The sequence below is a fragment of the Nerophis lumbriciformis genome, linkage group LG14 (genome assembly GCF_033978685.3).
Source record: "Nerophis lumbriciformis linkage group LG14, RoL_Nlum_v2.1, whole genome shotgun sequence".
NCBI lineage: Eukaryota > Metazoa > Chordata > Actinopteri > Syngnathiformes > Syngnathidae > Nerophis > Nerophis lumbriciformis.
The window spans coordinates 28182347-28204371 of NC_084561.2; the positions used below are offsets into that span (position 1 = coordinate 28182347).

The window sequence follows — 22025 nt, forward strand, 5'->3', positions numbered from 1 at the left end:
TCTCCAGATTCTCTGAACCCTTTGATGATTTTACGGACCGTAGATGATGAAATCCCTAAATTCCTTGCAATAGCTGGTTGAGAAAGGTTTTTCTTAAACTGTTCAACAATTTGCTCACGCATTTGTTGACAAAGTGGTGACCCTCGCCCCATCCTTGTTTGTGAATGACTGAGCATTTCATGGAATCTACTTTTATACCCAATCATGGCACCCACCTGTTCCCAATTTGCCTGTTCACCTGTGGGATGTTCCAAATAAGTGTTTGATGAGCATTCCTCAACTTTATCAGTATTTATTGCCACCTTTCCCAACTTCTTTGTCACGTGTTGCTGGCATTCAATTCTAAAGTTAATGATTATTTGCAAAAAAAAATGTTTATCAGTTTGAACATCAAATATGTTGTCTTTGTAGCATATTCAACTGAATATGGGTTGAAAATGATTTGCAAATCATTGTATTCCGTTTATATTTACATCTAACACAATTTCCCCACTCATATGGAAACAGGGTTTGTACTTTATATTAGAAATGGCAACAGCGAAGCATTTTAGCATGCATGTGTATCTATGAGTCAGTCTGCCCCACAACAAGAGGATAGCGAAAAATAAGGAATTTATTGACTACAACTGATTAAAACTCGCCAAAGTTCGTCTGGTAAACCTCTACCATATAAGGAGACAGCTGCTGATGTAACTAAGGCAACATACGTACGTCACAATCGTCTTGAATTCCAAACGACTTGTTTGGAAAGGGGCAAAAGTGTTTTATCAATAACTCAGCCTTGGTCTTCATGGTTTGGATCAAAATGTTCGGGAATTATGGGGATCCCAAATACACAAAAACGTGCAAACCGTTAAGAAAAATAGATTTAGCGTAATATGACCCCTTTAATGTTTCTTCTGCGAAGGAAAGCAGACTGTCTGTGTGTACCTCATTATTTATTTATTTAAATAAAACTTGGTTAAAATAGTTCAGTGTTTATTAGTACTTTTTGAGCAGTTTCAACAATACCGCCATGATGATAACCTAAATAATTTTGTTCACAATAAACGAGATATGACATTTTTCATACTGTTACATCCCTAATCTGATATGTAATATAAATTTGAATTTAAAAAACAAAGTTGTTTAAAACCAACTGACAGGATAGTATCTCTATTATCGAACCCTGAGACTATGCACTCATCTTGCACAACAAATGACCATGGGTAAGGAGAATTGACAAAATAAGATGTTTATGGGCACATTATGGTAGTAGTACCAAACATTATGTTTTATTAGTACAGATGTGGCTGTATATTTGCCCAGATTTCCACCCGTTGTGCAAAATTGTATAAGAGTAGACAAGTTACTGTATTTCATTGGGTGTCCTCGTTTGTAAACGTTTTTCATGTGTAAATTCATGGTTTGGCGAATTCTGACTTTGTGACTTGCGCTATTTTTTCAATCAGACCACATTACTGTAATGCATTTTTTGCAAAACTGACAAAGCAGGTGTTAAACTAATATAATCTCATCCAGAGTGCTGCAACTAACACATTGACAAGCAGATTCAACCACAAAACAGTCTTTTTTTCCTATATGCATTTATCAAACAGATGACCAAAATATTTTCCATTGAATAAAATCGAGCTACATTCAGTCAAGATGTTGTCACTACACCGGACATACATCTGCCAATGATACTTTCAACACTCTCTGTGAAGGCTGTCTAAATGTTTACCAATACAGCGCCCTTTTCTTATGTACTTTATTACAATTTGTGTTTATTATTGTCACTCTTTAGCACATAGTGATTTTAAAATCACATTTCAAAAACCTTAGTGTCTCCCAACAAAAAAGGCAAACCTGTTTTAACTACGGCTGTCAAAACTAAGTAGTTAATTTATGTGATCAATCACAAAAAATATTGCATTAATCATGTATAGACGCAGATTAATCGCATAATGTATTTTGAATGTACCTTACTGGCTCCTTTACCTTAATTGCAAATGGTTAAGTGCAAGTTGGCACGGGTTGCTTTATAGTCAATGCAAAGATGAGTGAGGAGACTGCGACTGGAGTGCTCCCTGTAAAATTTCACTCCAAAATACACCCTGACTGGACTTTAAATAAAACGGTTATCAAGATTTGAGCAAATAAATGACGTACATTCAATAATTAAAAAAAAAAAAATGTTCCTGGATGACATTATGACAATAACATTGCATTTGTGTCAAAATGTTTGGCTCTTTTTTAGGTTATTTTAAATTTTTCACGTGAGTAATAACCTGTGATTAATCGTGATTAATCCAAATTTAAGTGTGATTAATCTGATTCTTTAAAAAATATCATTTGACAGCACTAATTAAAGTACATGTTTTTATATTATAATGGTGGTATACATAATAGTGGTACAATATACTGGTATCGGCACAAACATCCTAATTAATAATACTGCACTGTGCAGTACAGTGTAATGTATAGGCTGCTTGGCCTATGCTCCACCTGTAATTGTGTGTGTATATTTGTTTATTGGTGGTTGGTCAGCTGGTGTATGCATTGATGCAAATATCCCATTGCTTACAGGAGGATGCCACAAAGTAATTTCAGCAGCGTGAGGTTGTATGTAACTTTTAGGGCTTAGCAAGAGTGCCACCCTGTGGTAATTCAACATACATAGCAACACTTATTATTCCAAGGTTTCTCATTGTAATCCCATTGGGTTGAGTTTTTTTCTTGCCCTGATGTGGGATCTGAGCCGAGGATGTCGTTGTGGCTTGTGCAGCCCTTTGAGACACTCGTGATTTAGGGCTATATAAATGAACTTTGATTGATTGATTGATTATTTTATATGCATATGTATGCGATAATATATTAATCCCATTTGATGACTAAATGCCATTGAGAATTTTTTTTGTTTTTTTAAGTTCCAACATTCCACTCCCTTACTAAATAAATACTAATGGTTCTCTTCAATTGCTGACATACCTATAAATCAGTCGTAACTTCAGATATGGAAGAACTATGGTAAAAAAAATTAAGCAGATGTGTAAATATGTAACATATGAAATATGTAATGCAACATTACCAGTGATGTGAGGCATATTCTTCTGCATGAATTCAAAATGTGTCATGCTTATCAGAGTAATTGTGACTTCTTACTTATGCAGAAAGATGGTGGAGTTTTCTTTGCTCTTGGTGAATGTGCTGGGAAGTGTTCTCAGTGTGATGTTCATCTTTCTGGCATTGACTATCAGCTTCTTCACCTGCACAAGAAAAACACGCAACATTAGAGTGACATACAAGAAGTGTTACAGCTGTACCTCACAGAAAAGGAAAAAACACAAATACAGATGTCACTTGTTTATTGCTGTTAATTGGTTCCGGACATGACGATGAGAAATACATTTCCGCAAAGTAGGAATCACTAATTATAAATCCAATATTTTCATAGCTAGAGCATAATAAAACTGTTTTCAATCTTCGAAATATATTTTTCAACATTATAAGAGCCCTCTAAACATGGAACAACACCCTTTAGTCACTTTTACGCTGTTTTAATCCAATCCAATATAGTAATGATGCTGAGGCTGCAGTGGCCATGATACTGAACAGATTTGTTTGGTATTAGCTAGTGGCGAATACTACTGTAGTATAGATATTTTTGCTTCATTTAGGACAAAAAAACATCCTCAATATGGTGAAACCGCAACATGTGAAGCGTGATGTAGCAAGGAACGACACATACACATACACATGTATAAAACAGTCTATAGCAGGCAAATTGTGACAAAACCATCGTTCTCTGAAAAAAGAAAGCTTCTCCTTAGCCTTGAGCAGATTTTGTTGCAACTAAAGGTTGGCTGACATTTCAATTTAGGAGGAAAGAAAGTGGGGGTGGAGGGTTCCTTTAGACAAATATGTCTAAATACCAAACATCTGTTCTGCATCATTGAACCTGACTTTAGTGCCTTCATCTAAAATGTTAAAGGGCAAAGATTTACCTTTCTGCTGCTCATTTACGTCTTTCATGGCTTCAGACTGGCAGGCAATTAGTGATGGTAAGAGATTTATTAAAACGATAGGAGTTAGGCATGTCTACCACCAGATCATAGGACTTGCAATGCACTAGAAGAAGCTAAATCATCCAACTCATCATGTTCCAAGCCTTTATCAGTGCTTTTCTCCAAGAAGTACGGTAGATGAAAAAGTTTCATTATTTTTGACCGATTTGACCTCTGAAGGAGTCACTGTTAACATTCCAGCAATGGAGCATCACTGCAAATAATCTTGATTTAACAAGCACAAAGCATCCAAAATAAAAACCATATTGACATAGTTTGGAGCCACCGCAGAAAGGGGTTGTATGAGGATGGCTACATATTTGTAATTCATTATTATTGACCTTGATCTGTGTGTGTCTGTGAATATGTGTGTACCGGTAGTTGTGTACGTTTGCGTGTGTTTGTGTGAAAATATGTACGTGTGCGCGACCTCCCGTTCCACGGTTGCAAAAGTGAGGCTTGTCACAACATATTGAATGTTCAATCAGCAATGTGCCTCTTCCTCTTACACAGCTGGAATTGCAGCCCAGAAGAACAAATTAAAATATGGCTAACACTAGCACAGAAGTTGAAACACAACATTAAAAAGTTGCAGCGGCTTTAGGGACAGTTTTTACTTTCACTATCTTCTACAGCTCACCAGTATTTCGGCCTTCAATGCGGACTTGCAGGCACTCAGAACGTCTATGTGGCTGTATTGGTCCCGACTGGGAGAATCAACACACCCACTAATTTAATCAGAAAAGGCATTTTTATATCTAAATATTTTAATCAGACTTTTTGTTTGTGTTTGCAAAGATTCCACTCCTCTGTTATAACATGTACTACACATTGGGTTCTTTTCGTTTGTTTGTGGATAAAAAAACAAAACATTTTGTTCCTGAAATAATCATTAAACTTGTTTTATGTGTTGATATACATTATTTTACAGTACCTCATGTTCAAACTGCACTTTGATGTAATTTCATTCAGTATTCTTATAATGAATGAAAATACAGAATACAAAATACAGAATTTGAGTTTTAAAAACTCCACAACTTGTTTGCCAAAGCACTGGTGAGAAACACTGATGTATACAAGTAATTAAAGAATACAAATGATAATTTACCATTCGAAATTGTTGTTTAGTAAATGTTAACTTGAAATAAAAGTTTTATAATATTCACCACACCAATTATACTTTGTTTACTGCAGAATGTTTGTGATGACAAGCAAAAAAACCAAAATAACTTTGAGAGGCAGAAAAGTTGTTAATTTACCCCCACAAAACGTACCCAAAAAAAGCAAAACCATGGTGCTAAAACTAGGTACGGACCATTGCGTGGGTTACCTGTATTGTTGCATCTCTAGTAAACACAATCATAGATACAAACATAATGACAGTTATCTGCTGTTTGCATATGTTACCTTAATCAAACAGGGTGGAAATGCCTGTTACAAGATACTGCAGTAGCAAACAGTAGGAATGTGGTGCTCGCTATAATTCTACAGAGGACAATCTGTTTAATAAAAAATAAATAAAAATTGTGTGGATGATATGAAAAAATTCATCGTGATCTATTTTTTTGCCATATCCCTACAATCTATACCACCGACAAATCCCACTAAAAAAACATCCAGGGGTAACATGTAATATTTAAATATTTTGGTCATTTTAAGCATTACCAAAACTTATTTCCTCAGCACACTGATTTTACAGAGCGCATAGCAATCCTAGCATTTAATATGCGCAAAAAGTTTCAAATAAGAACATAAAATAGTGACTCATAATGTCCGCCCTCACTGGGATGTTGTATTTTTCAGCACTTGTGTTCTCCTTGAGCTGGTTAATTTAGAATAATCCTCACTCCTCAGATAAAAATGCTTCGTAGCAATGTTGCAGTACGGTAGTTATATGTACTAAGTACATTGTACAAAAAGCAACAAAAATTAAAATCATGGCAAAACAATAAAAAAATATATGTTAATACCAATGAATAATAACAGATTTGTTTTTAAATGTATGTATACATTTTCTGAGTGTTTGAAAAATATATATATATCATAGCAAATGATGGAAATTACTTGATGATGTCATGGTGACAACACCCATAACCACGCCCCCACCGCCACAGGTATCTTGGAAGTCTAGGGGAAACCCTGAGTGAGATGTATGATTTATAACATAGCATTAACTTTTACTAACTCAAAGACAATACAGCAGCAGCAGCTCAAGCTTCTTCTTTATTTTTATGGTGAGTCGCAACCAACGTTGTTAGCAGCTCAAGTTAGCTAGTAGTTAGAAGCTGTCTACTCGCTAATGATCAGAGGAGCAGTGTGAGCAAGGTGATGTGTCACACTGCCAGTAAAGTAGTTTCTCAGTGTTGGCTCTTACAATAACAATGTCGATATAGCTTGGTTAATATGCACGTCACGGCATGTACTGCAAATAGAGTGTTGTTTGCAGTTTTGGATGATTTTTTCCGATCCAAATTCACATTTAAACATAAAATAGCAGTTCGCTGAGAATGGGCTACCTGCCAATTGGATTAATGTTAATGTATATTAGAGACATTAACATTCATGGAAAACATAGAGGGAAAATATTAAAAAAAATATTTCAAAATAAGTCTAGTCACATAAAAAATTCACGCCATGGCCACTACCTCCACAGAACCCCAATGGGTCACAAATCTCTGATTTAAAGCACCAAAATCATTTTAAAATTTGAAAGATTTAAAGTTTAAATCGTACGGTTACAAATTAAGCACTTTAGCAATTGCTAAACTCTAGTAGAAAAAGCTCACAGTAGTGAGGAGGAAGAATCATTTGGATTTACTCAGTCATTAACAAAACAATCATACTAAAAAAGAAAATCATAATGTCATCAGTCAGCACACATTAAAACAAGACTGCCTTTGGAAATATTTCATTTAAAAAAAATGTTAAGATCATCTCTGGTTATTTCCAATTATTGTTTGAATTAGCAAATTAAGCTAACAGGCACTTTATGATTTTGTTAATAATAATAATAATAATAATAATAGGGATGTAAGAATTACCATATAATTCCTGACGGTTAGTATTACTGTTTTAAATTTTAAATATTGCAAAACCATGATTGATTGCAGTACTTTGAAAGACTCAAGCTTATTTTCTGGAGAAGCAGATAGTGCCCTAATGACTAGCTAGCTTAAATGCTAACATGAATACAAGACACATTAATGTATTTCCCCATAAGAAAAACAACACCCGTTTTGCCTTTATCATTAAGAAACTGTGACAAAATGAAACAGAAGAACATATTTAAACACTCAATTCACTATAATATGGCTTTTAAAAAGCCAGAACAATATTGAAAGGACTCATATTATGATTTTTCCCCCCGACATTTTATTTTTAACCAGGGAAAAAATCCCATTAAGATTAAAAACCTCTTTTTCAAGGGACTCCTGCTCAAGAGACAGCAAAGTTACACATAAAATTACATTCACATTACACATTAAAATGACAGGATGGACATCAAGTAAAACAGTTACAGATAACTGAGGCTCCTTCAAATGCTCTCAATTTAGATTTTGCTAACATTTAAGGATACAAATTCAGTCATCTGCCAGTCTCTTTGTAACATGTTCCAAGCACAAGATACATAGACAAAACCTTTTTTCCCCAGCTCAGTGCGAGCAAAAGGGACAGATAGCAACAACTGATCGTTGAATCTCAGTGCATAAGAGTTCGTACTTCTCTGTGAAATCAATGTACAAATATAATCAGACAATAGTCCCAGAAGAGCCTGGTAAATAAAAGTGTACCAATGATACTGTCTCCTAAGGGACAGAGAAGGCCATCCTACCCGAGAGAACAAGTCACAGTGGTGTGTCATGGCTCTACAGCAGTGGTTCTTAACCTGGGTTCGATCGAACCCTATGGGTTCGGTGAGTCGGCCTCAGGGGTTCGGCGGAGCCTACGCCACGGAGGTAAAGACACATCCGACTTACCGTGTAAATAAAAACTTCTCCCTATCGGCGTATTATGGATACCCCCAAACAATGTTCCCTCTAATTTTCCATCTGATTTGCAGGTTTTTGGTTGACAAACTTTTACTAGTAGATTGCAAAGGAAGAGAATACATTATATGAAACAGTACAGTTTACACAGTACAGTACATATTCCGTACAATTGACCACTAAATGGTAACACCCGAATAAGTTTTTCAACTTGTTTAAGTCGGGGTCCACGTTAATCAATTCATGTGTGTAATTTGTTGTGAGTTCATGCACTGTGTTGGTTTTGTTCTTTAAACAAGGTGATGTTCATGCACGGTTCATTTTGTGCACCAGTAAAAAAACATATAACCTTTTCTTGAATTTGAAAAAAAAAACATTTTATTTTTCACTAAAGAAGGGTTCGGTGAATGCACATATGAAACTGGTGGGGTTCGGTACCTCCAACAAGGTTAAGAACCACTGCTCTACAGTTTGTGATGAACCTCAAAGAAGTATAGTAAACACAGTACACCATCTGAAGACAGGAATGAGTAGCATTCATATAAAAAAGATCACCATAATCTAGCACGGATAAAAATGTGGCAGAGACAAGGCGCTTTTTTACACCAAAAACATCTCTTATTACGGAAGAAAAAAACAAATTTAAGTTTTAGTTTCTTCACCAGTTGATCAATAAAAGGTTTAAAAGGGAGAGAGTCATCAAATAAAACACTAAGGTATTTATATTCATGCACCACTTCTATGACATTCCCTTCAAGAGTGGACACTACCGGGAGAGTTTGAGGCACCTGCCTATGTTTGGAAAAAAGCATAAGTTTTAATCAGTGAATTTTGCACAGCGACAAAAGCTTTCTGCAGTGAATCCACAGATCCAGAGCAATACATAATTGTATTGTCAGCATAATAATGCATATTAGCATCAGAGAAATGTTGTTAGAGATCATTGATGTATAAGATAAATAAGAGGGGCCCCAATACAGATCCCTGAGGCACCCCTTTATGAACATTGACAAATTCTGAACAAAGGCCCTCATATTTAATACACTGGGTCCTGTTTTCTAAATATTTTGAAAACCAAGCGACCGTATGTTCTGACAGTCCAATGAGAAACAGCCTGTGTTTTAAAATAGCGAGGTCTACTTTGTGAAATGCTTTGGAGAGATCAATAAAAATTGAGGCACAGTACTGTTTTTTTTAGCGCTACAATGATGTTATTTACCACCTTCATTATAGCAGTGATGGTGCTGTGCTGTTTCCTGAAACCTGATTAATATTTACAAATAATTGTATTTGAAGAGAGGAACTATTTCAACTGATCAAAAACAAGGGATTCCAGATTCCAGACACATAAATTTGATATTGGCCTATAATTAGAAGGAACTGCTGGATCACCTCCCTTCTAATCTGATGGAATGTCTTTGTTTTTAACTGACGGATTAAAAATAATTGAAAGTGGCTCTGCTATAAAATCAGCTGCCAGCTTTATTTACAACACTTCCTTGTGGTCTACATAACATGTAATGGTGGTTCTTTGGTCCAAATTTTGCATAGATTATTATTTACAGACAGTTTTCAAGTGGTTTTCTGACAAAATGTGCCATTTTGTGGGCGGTCTTATTTACGTGCCTCCACTTCCACAGCGTCTTATCCCTGCCATCTTTGTTGCTGTTTTAGCGCTTCCATAGAGAGTCTACAGACAGATATTAGAACTATAAATTAGTTAGAAATGGCAACAGTGTAGGATGCATGTGCATGTTTGAGCCAGTCTGCCCCACAACAAGAGGATAGTAAAAAAAGAAGGCGCCTATTGACTACAGTGTCGGACTCATGCAAAGCGCTTTGGGTAAATGTATACCGTATATGCATTTTCCGGTGACGTCATCAATGCGAAAAACGTCACAGGTTTTGCAAATTGATGTGGGAATTGATTCGGTGAAATAAAGCGAGTTGGAAGAGCAGTTAGCCTCAAGCCAACGAACCCCCACTGCAATTCAAAGTGGTTGCTTATCAACCAGAAGCCACGGTGAGAGTTTTAAGCTGTTTTAAAGTACTTCTGACAACACAGGGTGATATAAGTTTACAGTCTGACACCTCAAATTGATCTCTGAATGGTGCAATGTACGAAATAGTTGAAATAAACAAGTTAAAAGTGCCGCAAGTCATCATTGATACAATGTAAAGCATCAGTTGATATCCTAAAATCACAAAGCCAAGCAGAATCACAGGACACTGTGCCACACTTATTGATAATATTTTCATCTATGATAGTGATTACAGTGGTAAGTGGTCTACATTAGTGATCATCTGCGAGTTTTTACAATATATGATGTAAACTACAAGAAGAGGTACATGGATGACAAAAAGACATTTCGAAGACTATGCCAAGAGAAGAGTATGATTGCTTTAAAAAATGAGCTAGAAAAGCAAAATTAGGACAATGTGTACAATGAAAAGAATGTTGATGAACCATATAGTAATTTTTTTGAACACGTTCATAATAATTTATGACGAACATTGACCGTGGAAACAATTCAGTAGAAGTAGAGAAAGAACAATCAACCATGGAAGACAAAAGGATAAAAAATGCTTGTAATAAGAAGAATATATTATAACAAAAATTATAACACAAAGAACAACAAAAGCAGAAAATGTATACAAAAAGAATAAATACAAGCTAACCACCATACTACAAACGTGTAAAAAAGAATATTAAAGTCAATTATTAGACAGGAACAGAAACAATATGAGAGCAACATGGGGCATCCTCAAAAGCATTATTAAAAATGGCACTAAGAAGGATTACCCCCAATGCTTCTGAGACGGTAACATAAATGACGACAACATGAAGGAAGTAGTTAAAAGCTTAAATAATTACTTTGTAAATATTGCACCAAAATTGGAGGAAAAGATTCCAGACACAGTTTCAACTGAGGACTTCAATGACATCATAGATAGAAATACCAACTAAATGTTCCTCACGAAAGTGACACAAGAGGAAATAGTTAAAATTGGGAAAAAATGCAAATCCAAAACTTCAATCGATTGTAAATGGTAAATGGGTTGTACTTGTATAGCGCTTTTCTACCTTTTTTAAAGGTGAACATTATCACAATTTCAGAAGGGTTAAAACCATTAAAAATCAGTTCCCAGTGGCTTATTTTATTTTTCGAAGTTTTTTTCACAATTTTACCCATCCCGCAATATCCCTAAAAAAAGCTTCAAAGTGCCTGATTTTAACCATCGTTATATACACCCGTCCATTTTCCTGTGACGTCACATAGTGAAGCCAACTCAAACAAACATGGCGCATAGAACAGCAAGCTATAGCGACATTAGCTCGGATTCAGATTCGGATTTCAGCGGCTTAAGCGATTCAACAGATTACGCATGTATTGAAACGGATGGTTGTAGTGTGGAGGCAGGTAGCGAAAACGAAATTGAAGAAGAAACTGAAGCTATTGAGCCATATCGGTTTGAACCGTATGCAAGCGAAACCGACGAAAACGACACGACAGCCAGCGACACGGGAGAAAGCGAGGACGAATTCGGCGATCGCCTTGTAACCAACGATTGGTATGTGTTTGTTTGGCATTAAAGGAAACTAACAACTATGAACTAGGTTTACAGCATATGAAATACATTTGGCAACAACATGCACTTTGAGAGTGCAGACAGCCCAATTTTCATCAATTAATATATTCTGGAGACATACCCTCATCCGCGCTCTTTTCCTGAAAGCTGATCTGTCCAGTTTTGGAGTTGATGTCAGCAGGCCAGGGAAGCTAGGGTCGATATTCTTCTCTTGATCATCTTCGGTGGCATAAGGGACGGTGTGAGCCAAGACATCTAGGGGGTTTAGCTCGCTCGTCTGCGGGAACAAACTGCCGCCATTGCTTGCCGTGCTACCGAGGTCCTTTGTCCCTGAATTGCTCACACACTCCGGCAGATTCAATGGGGGTCTGGCGGCAGATTTCTTTGACTTTATCGTTGGAAATGCATCTGCTTTGAGTGTCGCAGGATATCCACACATTCTTGCCATCTCTGTCGTAGCATAGCTTTCGTCGGTAAAGTGTGCGGAACAAACGTCCAATTTCTTGCCACTTTCACATCTTTGGGCCACTGGTGCAACTTGAATCCGTCCCTGTTCGTGTTGTTACACCCTCCGACAACACACCGACGAGGCATGATGTCTCCAAGGTACGGAAAACAGTCGAAAAAACGGAAAATAACAGCTGATTTGACTCGGTGTTTGAGAAAATGGCGGATTGCTTCGCGATGTGACGTCACAACGCTCAGAGAGCGAATAATAGAAAGGTGTTTAATTCGCCAAAATTCACCCATTTAGAGTTCGGAAATCAGTTAAAAAAATATATGGTCTTTTTTCTGCAACATCAAGGTATATATTGACGCTTACATAGGTCTGGTGATAATGTTCCCCTTTAAAGAACTCAAAGCGCTTTGACACTATTTCCACATTCACCCATTCACACACATACATTCACACACTGATGGCGGGAGCTGCCATGCACGGCGCTAACCAGGCCCGTCAGGAGCAAGGGTGAAGTGTCTTGCTCAAGGACACAACGGACGTGACTAGGATGGTAGAAGGTGGGGATTGAACCAGTAACCCTCAGATTGCTGGCACGGCCACTCTCCCAACTTCGCCACGCCAATTGTAATGGACTTGATATGGAAACAATAAAAAAGGTTTTGAAGAGATCTCAGGACCATTATTGTATATCAGTAATCTATCATTTAGAACAGGCAAATTCCCAAACAAAATGAAAATAGCTAAAGTTGGACCGATTTATAAGACTGGAGACAAACACCAATTTACAAATTATAGACCTGTTACTACATTTCCACGATTATCTTAAATTATTGAAAAACTGTTCAATAACAGATTGGAGAGTTTCATAAACAAACAGAATACTCACTGAGAACCAAAATGGATACAGAGCTAATATTTCAACACCGATGGCTTTAATCGAAATAACAGAGGAAATTACCAATGCAATAGATGGTAAACAGTGTTTAGCAGCAGTGTTTATGGATTTAACTAAAGCATTTGACACAATTAATCACAATATTCTAATTAAAAATTAGAACGGTATGGCATCAGAGGGTTGGTCTTAAACTGGATTAGAAGCTACTTAATCAACAGGAAGCAATACGTGAAATTGTTCAGTCTTTATATACATGATATTGGTAAAGTTACAAAAATCTTACAGTTAGTATTATTCCTGAACAATACAACCGTTTTTTTCAGGAGCAAACACAGAAGATAAAACAAGTAATAACAGAAGAAATTAATAAATTAAAGAGATGGTTTAACAAAAACAGTCTATCCTTAAACCTCAGTAAAACTAAAATAATGCTATTCTGTAACAGTAGAAGTGAAAGTCAAACACAAATACAAATAGACGGAATAGAAATTGAAAGAGTATATGAAATCAAATTTCTAGGTGTAATGACTGATGATAAAATGAACTGGAAATCTCATATGAAAATATACAACATAAGGTGGGAAGAAATACATCAATAATAAATAAAGCTAAAAATGTATTGGACCAAAAATCACTTCATATCCTTGTGTTAACATATCTGAGGTATTTCCCCATATGTCTGCACAATAACTACAAAGATACGCTTCAGTCACTAACCATGTTACAAAAAAGATCAGTTAGAATAATACATAATGTTGGATATCGAGAACATACAAACCCTTCATTTATTGAATCAAAAATACTGAAAATCCATGATATAGTGAATTTGCAAACAGCCAAAATTATGCACAAAGCAAACTATAAACTGCTACCCAAGAATGTACAACATTTTTTCTCAACGAAAGAGGAGAAATATAACCTTAGAGAAAAATGTAATATAAAACTATTGTAACACTTGAAACCTTTAGTATATCTGTATGTGGAATTAAAGTATGGAATGGAATAAGTAAAGAACTCAAACAGTGTACGAATATGATACAATTTAAGAAACTAAGTACAGAAGAAGAAGAACCATGATAAACATTCTGAACTTATTGATAATCTTATTTATCTCACCATATGAAATACAACTTATTTCACTAATTATCTATTCATTTATTTTCTAATATTATTTATGGAGTATATTGTGAATACGTTGAGAACAGGAAGTGAACAAAAGTGTTAGCAATTACTATGTAATGGAAAAGCGGGTAGGATTGCTTCTTCTTACTCCTTTTGGAACATGGTAAAAAGAGAAACTTGAAATTGTGATGTATCATATTGTAAGTGTACGGTATACATGTTCGAAATAAACTCAAACTCAAATACACAACAGCAGCTACCAAAAGGGAAGAAAAGTGAGTTTTGCATAAAAGGGCCCCTTTAAGTTAAACAAAGAGAACTCACTTTCCAAGAAGCACGAGGAACACGAATGAGATCTCTGTGGGCACCATCAGCAAACCTTCCTGTATCCTCCAAAAATCTGTAGTCTACAAATAAAAGTTGAACATTAAATACACATACCAAAGCATTTTTAAACACACATTAGCAAAACAATATTACTTTTTTTTTATCATTGTAAGAAGAACAACATACTTACCACTGAGAAGTGCCATTTCATCAAAATGAGAAAGAGTCACGAAAGCTGTTTTGTTTCTAACACCAGTGCATTTTGATTTTTCCTTGTGTTTCTTCACACAAATCAAACTTAAAGACAAAGAGAAAAGGAAAATTCAGTAAGTAAAAGCATTTACTTTTTGTTGTATTATGGCTTTTTCACAACACTTCCCAGAGAAGAATGTACACCAGAATGTATGTCAAGTATGGAAGACTTGGCATCTGACAAAACATGTTATTGGGTTCATGAGAACGAGGCAAGATGTTAACAGTAGCACTTAAGCTGTGAAGTGTTTTATTAGATCACTCAATTAATAATGCAAGCTAATCGATGGATTACTCGATTACTAAGCTAAACGATAGCTGCCGCCCTAGTCCAAACCCCAAGGGAGAAAATATTTTGAAAGGGTCAGCATTACATAACAGAAATGTGTTTGACTGTGCAAACAGGCGTGTAAAGGTGTAAATACAAAAAAAAACATGCCATGCGTTGCTACTGCCAATTTCACTCATGAGAGACAGGTATTTGGCCGGAGAAGGAATAACACTGAATCTAAAGAATCTATGCAAAAAGAATGCTGACTGATGCCTTCAACAGCAGGCGTCCGTAAGAGTATGGGAAGGGCATCCTCTGGTGCCAAACAATTTCAGCCTGACTTTCAATATGCGAGCAGATTTTTAGGATTAGGTGCTAAATGTTCAACATCAACAGAACTCGAGGAATAGACCGCAGATTGTTGCTACTACTAGTGGCATGTTATTGCAGGCCAGGAATCAAAAGAAAGTGTCAGTGACTACAAATACATGGCTGTGTGTCAGTCTTAAATATTGTGTTAAGCAACAGTGGAAACACTCTTTTTTTATCACATACATGACATACCTCTTTGGCCTTTTTTATATATTAAATTAAAAAAGAGAGGCGCCATTTGTTTTAAAATGATAAGTTACACCTGGCTTGTTCAGGCCCAGATGGAACACAACTTTTACACTGAATGGAGTTACGTAAAACCCTCCCAGAAACATAGCAGACGTTTATATGAACTTCTATTCACCTTAAAGGGGACCTGCACTTTTTTTAGAAGTTGCCTATCCTTCACAATCATTATGAAAGACATAGTGACTAATGAAACCGCTCTATTCTGCCAATAAAGCCCTTAAAAAACATCCAAACACCTCCATTGGGGTTTTATATACATGGTGTTAGTATATATGTAATGTAGTAACACGCACATTTATAATAATATTTAATATTTACATATTTTGCTCATTTTAAGTATACGCGGCGCATTCATTTCAAAAACACATCGCAACATTTGCTTTTCCTTTCAACTCCATCACTGACTTCTGCAGACTTTATGAGAGCCAACAAACATAATAAAACTTCACTTACTGTACAATGTCTGCTGTCATTAGGATGCCGACTGGTAGGATGTTCATATATTCCCATTTACCGGTACATGAAAAATTACTTAAAATTAATTAGTTAATTAATTAATTAAAAGGGAGGTAGAACCAAGCGTCTTTTCTTGTAGTTCTCGCCATTGTAAGGTCCAAATTGGCTGTCCCAGTGTACCAACTTGTCGGAATACGTCCTTGTTCTTCCACTATCCAGGTGAGAGGCATGATTTATGATCTACAATAAAGTTTGACGAGCAAGACAACGAGCAAGCAGCTGATCAGTCCATGCTAACATTGGCACACAAGCTTGTGATCACGGCGCCGCTATAAATGGTTGGTCTGCGACAGCGCTTATAATAACAATATCACTAATAATTGGTTAATATTCAAGTCAGGAAAGATAAATGGAGTATTGTTGGCGCTTTTTGGATGCGTTATTGGGTTTTATGGATGGAATAGAGGACCTCCCATTAACGCCGCTGTAAGCAGACTTTTATTTACAAGTTATCCATCCATCCATCTTCTTCCGCTTATCCGAGGTCGGGTCGCGGGGGCAGCAGCCTAAGCAGGGAAGCCCAGACTTCCCTCTCCCCAGCCACTTCCTTTAGAATGCACAAAAAAAAATACATGCTTCATCATGTCTTTCACGAACAATAGGCAAAATTCTAAAAAAAGTGCAGTTCCCCTTTAAATGTGCCCCAAATGTACATTTAACTGGCAGCACAATAGCCGAGTGCAGGGGTAGTGCTGTGTGATGTGGTCAAAAATAAACTGCTCAAAAAAATTAGAGGGAACGCTTAAAAAACAAAACGAAACTCCAAGTCAATCACACTTCTGTGAAATCAAACTGACCATTTAGGAAGCAACACTGATTGACAATGAATTTCACATGCTGTTGTGCAAATGGAATACAGGTTCATTTGGTGTATTTTTCTTTTCAACTCTACCGGTACATAGTTTTGAGGTAACGTTACTACTTTGTCGTATTTTAACACCGTGTACTGCTCTTCATGAGATGTCTTCAAGTAATAGAAAAGAATAGACGTGTTCAAGTTGCTAGTAACAAATTGTTGGCTGCATGTTTTGCTGATTGTTCGGTTGATCTCTGACTTTTTTAATCCAAACAAAAATAGTTCCTCTTCCCTCTTTTTGGCACCAACTTCTCTTCAGGTTTTGTTGGTTTGGCTTCCATTGTAGTCTATTGTCTTTGCAATGCTGACATTCATGCTCCCAGTGGCTCATGTCGCAAAGTTATTTTAAGTGACGTTAAATTGCAGTTACATTAGCCTCAATCCAGACGTAAAATTGCAATACAACCAATAGTTATATCGTACTATAGACATTTTTGTGTCATACTACGAAATATATTGTAATTTAAGTTTAGTATAAGTATAAGTTTATTCTTCTTCGGTCAATGGTCAACAAAATAAACAAACAGTTGTACATTCATAGATTAAAAATGAAAATGTTGCAGACCGAAAGGGTTTAGGCTGAAGTTGAACACTTATTGCGCCTAACCCTATAAACAATGTCAAGTACAAGATGAACTTCCGAAAATTATGAAATGTCCTTTGTACAACATATAAATACACATTATACACAACATAAACACAGTTAAATTATATACACAGTAAAGGCACGTGAAACATCCTTGTACACGTGTTAAACCTTTGTACCAATTATATACTATATACAAACATTTACCGTATACTTCCATTATTATTTACCGTATTTTCCGCACTATAAGGCGCACCTAAAAACCACAAATTTTCTCAAAAGCTGACAGTGCGCCTTATAACCCGGTGCGCTTTATATATGGATAAATATTAAGATTCATTTTCATAAAGTTTAGGTCTCGCAACTACGGTAAACAGCCGCCATCTTTTTTCCCCGTAGAAGAAGCGCGCGGTGCATGCTGGGATATGTGACGTTTCATTTCCATTTGTGTGTTTATGTAAAGACCCCAAAATGGCTCCTATTAAGTGTGTTGTCTGTCTAATTATAAATAATGCAGACGAGGCGTGTTAACTGAGTTCTCAATGTTTACTCACAGCGTGCTCATAACCACATTCTAACTCCCAGCATACAACAACGCTTCTCAGGGCTACCGCGCATGCTCGTAACTATCGTTGCATGCTGGGTAGTGTAGTTGTTATATTTGCTAGCTCATAACAGCACATTGAGAGACACGCTTACGCGCTTAATTCAATACTCGCCGTCATTCCGGGTGGATTGACAAAAGACCTCCAGCCGCTAGATATTGGTGTCAACAGGGCATTCGAAGCTAGACTGCTAACTGCGTGGGAACAGTGGATGACGAAGAAGCGCGCGGTGCATGCTGGGATATGTGACGTTTCATTTCCATTTGTGTGTTTATGTAAAGACCCCAAAATGGCTCCTATTAAGTGTGTTGTCTGTCTAATTATAAATAATGCAGACGAGGCGTGTTAACTGAGTTCTCAACGTTTACTCACAGCGTGCTCATAACCACATTCTAACTCCCAGCATACAACGCTTCTCAGGGCTACCGCGCATGCTCGTAACTATCGTTGCATGCTGGGTAGTGTAGTTGTTATATTTGCTAGCTCATAACAGCACATTGAGAGACACGCTTACGCGCTTAATTCAATACTCGCCGTCATTCCGGGTGGATTGACAAAAGACCTCCAGCCGCTAGATATTGGTGTCAACAGGGCATTCGAAGCTAGACTGCTAACTGCGTGGGAACAATGGATGACAGAAGGCGAACACACCTTCACTAAGACGAGGAGGCAGCGCCAGACGACGCCAACATCTGCCAGTGGATCGTAAATTTGCCCAACTTTTCACTTCGGACACCGAAGACGAAGGATTTACGAATGAAGAATAACTTCAGAAAGTGAGCGCTATGTTTATTTTGTGTGTTGTGACATTAATGTTCGAGCAACATTATGTTGCTATTGCTCTGCACTATTTTGAATTTTACTATGTTTGTGATTGCACATTTGCGTACATTTTGGGAGTGAACAGAGTTGTTAGAACGCTGGTTTTTAATATATTATTAAAGTTTGACTGACCTATCTGACTGTTTTTTTGACATTCCCTTTAGCGCAGCGTAGGCGCGGCTTATAGTCCGGGGCGGCTTATTGGTGGACAAAGTTATGAAATATGCCATTCATTGAAGGTGCGGCTAATAATCCGGTGCGCCTTATAGTGCGGAAAATACGGTATATCCCACATTTAGTTTTTAATTAACATTGATCATAGTATTAACTACAGTGTTGATTCAAGAGTGATATATTTTTCCAAGACATTGGTCTTAAAGTGTTTTTTAAATGTGTGAATGGAACTGGAACATTTTAAGGAATCATCCAAGCTGTTTCACAGTTGAACCTCCCTGACAGAAACACATTTACTTTTTAAGCTCGTTCTTATGTTTGCTTTCTGAAAGACAGCTGAACCTCTGAGGTCATAGGGATTCTCTCTGGGTTTCAACCTCTCCTGTAGACACCGAGGCAGCATGTGGTTATGAGCTTTGTACGTCACAATAGCAGTGTTGAGGTCAACAAGATCGTGCAGTTTTAATGTTTTTTATTTAAGAAACAGAGCATTGGTATGATCATGATAATCCACATACCGTAATTTAAAATTCTAATCGCTTTCTTTTGAAGTCAGAATATAGAGTTGATGTTTGATTTGTAATTGTTACCCCAGATTTCAACACAATAATTAAGATATGGGAGTACGAAAGAATTATATAACATGTTAAGAGCCTTTTGATTTACAGAGTTTTTGATTTTATGTAACATAGCAATATTTTTTGCCATCTTTGTCTTAAGTATATTTATGTACAGTTTCCAATTTAATTTATCATCCATATAGATTCCCAAAAATTGTTGAATACACCCTTTCTATCTCCATATCATCAATTCTTATATGACACTGTATGTTGTTTTTCCTATTTCCAAAAATCATAAATGTTGTCTTATTTAGGTTGATTGACAGTTTATTGGCATCAAACCATTGCTTTAGTACCGGTATGTGGAGTTCACTTTCCACAGTCTCTAAGAGTAGGTCAAGGTCTTGCCCAGAACAGTACAGACTTGTATCATCAGCAAAGAGAATACAGTTGAGTTTTTTAAAGATTTTACAGATATCATTAATATACAATAAAAACAATTTTGGTCCCAGTACAGAACTTTGGGGCACTCCATGTGTTATAATCTCTTTATCTGAATCTACATTGTTCATATGCACATACTGTTCTCTGCCACCAAGATAACTTTTCAACCAATCATGTGCATATCGCTCTGCACTAAGCAGGGGTGTCAAAGTGTGGTCCAGCAGACATTTGCTGCCCACAGCTATTTTTTTGGTGGCCCACAACACATGATGACAAAATAAACACATGCAAAATAAACATCCACACAACCAACAACTAAGAAAAAATGCAACGGGCCAAATCGGGCCAGAAAACCAAAATGGCTAACGACCTGTGTTTTACTGTATATGATCTTTGATGATTATACGTATGTAAATCGTACGTCCTAATATGATGAACATGTGTATATTTTTTTTAGAACAAGGTACATTTTCAAGTATTCTTAAGCCCTCAAAAAGGTTTTACTTGGCAGAGTAATAAAAGGAATAAGAATATAACACAGTTCTGTAATAGATGATTCTGGTTTATTCATGCTACTACCTGTCCAATAATACCGCACCTTCCTTTGCATAATGTGCAAATTTAAGTTGTATTTACTTTTATTCATGTTCATTCTTTATCTATTTGTAATTATGTTTCTTTGCCTGATTGGAAAGTGTGTGAACCCTGTTTAATTTATTGTATTCTATAGTCTACCCATTCTATTGTTTTTATTATGTGCTATTACATCTGCATAGTTGGTAGTTTTTATTATATTTTATTGTATTACTTTTTCTAGTGTTTTTGAGAGTGTTTCAGTTATATTTTCGATTTTTATACAATTTCTCTTGGGGATCAATAAACGTTTGTGGCAGTCAAAATGTAATATATTTTAGATTAGATATGATACTAAGTGGCTGTGTTACCTATGACAAAAATATGTGAATGTTTAGCATATATTAATTTACCAACAATGCTTTGAGTGTATTTAACATACAAAATGACTTAACTCTTTACTTAATTCAACAAAAAAATGTTCTAGTTACTCAAGACGGATGTGACAATTGGATCTACAGCACTGAGTTAGATTTTTTCCTCCTGATTCATGATCACACTCTGCTTGAGGAAAAAACACAGGATGACAGTAGCTCAAACCACAAGTATTGCCTTTCAGGACTTGGCTTGGTAACCGGAAACTGGACAAGTTGAGTCAAGGACAAGGATTCGGAACATGTGTATGTGGTCACTTTTGCATGAAAAAAAAAAATCAAACATGAAGTGATTTTGCCCAAGGTCAAAAACACTCATTACTTATTAAATTGTGGACATGTGCACCCTCACGGTTCTTCCATGTGGCACAGTTTTTAAAGTCTTACGTTGGAAATTACTCCGCTCTCTAAGTATGTAGAGCAGGATAGTATGTCCATGTTCTTACCTGCAAGAATGTGTGAAACAGGCAGGACACTTGTACTTGGCCTCCTCTGTGCCACAAACACCACAACTGTTGGCAAAACAAGAGTTAATTATACACAGTCAGACACAATAGGTGATAAACCTAAAATGCACTAGAACCTCTACTTAAAGGGAACCTAGGATGATTTTGACCTACATTTAACACACTTCGTTGTCGTCTAACATGCTTTGGTGTAAATGCTATCATCGCTATTGTTTTTTCCAGACTCGGTCGAAAATAAACTTCATAAACAGTATATAAATTCAGCTGGTAATAATATTAGGTACACCTGCCTATCTCATATCGATTCACACCTGCATTAAAAAAAAAAGTTTTTACCAGCATTAATAACACTGCATGTCGCATGTTGGAGTTTAGCGGATAATCCAATTTCGTAGTGGACTATATTGACAAAACAAT

The 22025-nt window shown here is 36.4% G+C and overlaps 1 protein-coding gene across 1 annotated transcript in view; it reads right to left on the minus strand.

The window, feature by feature from the left end:
* znhit6 (zinc finger HIT-type containing 6) overlaps nt 1-22025 on the minus strand; it is a 51373-nt gene that overhangs the window by 23563 nt on the left and 5785 nt on the right. Inside the window, exons 2-5 of the mRNA XM_061975669.2 lie at nt 21588-21653; nt 14618-14724; nt 14425-14507; nt 3145-3248 (exon numbers count right to left, since the gene is read on the minus strand). Of these exons, the coding sequence (XP_061831653.2) occupies nt 3145-3248; nt 14425-14507; nt 14618-14724; nt 21588-21653 (360 nt within the window). The remainder of the gene's footprint in view (nt 1-3144; nt 3249-14424; nt 14508-14617; nt 14725-21587; nt 21654-22025) is intronic.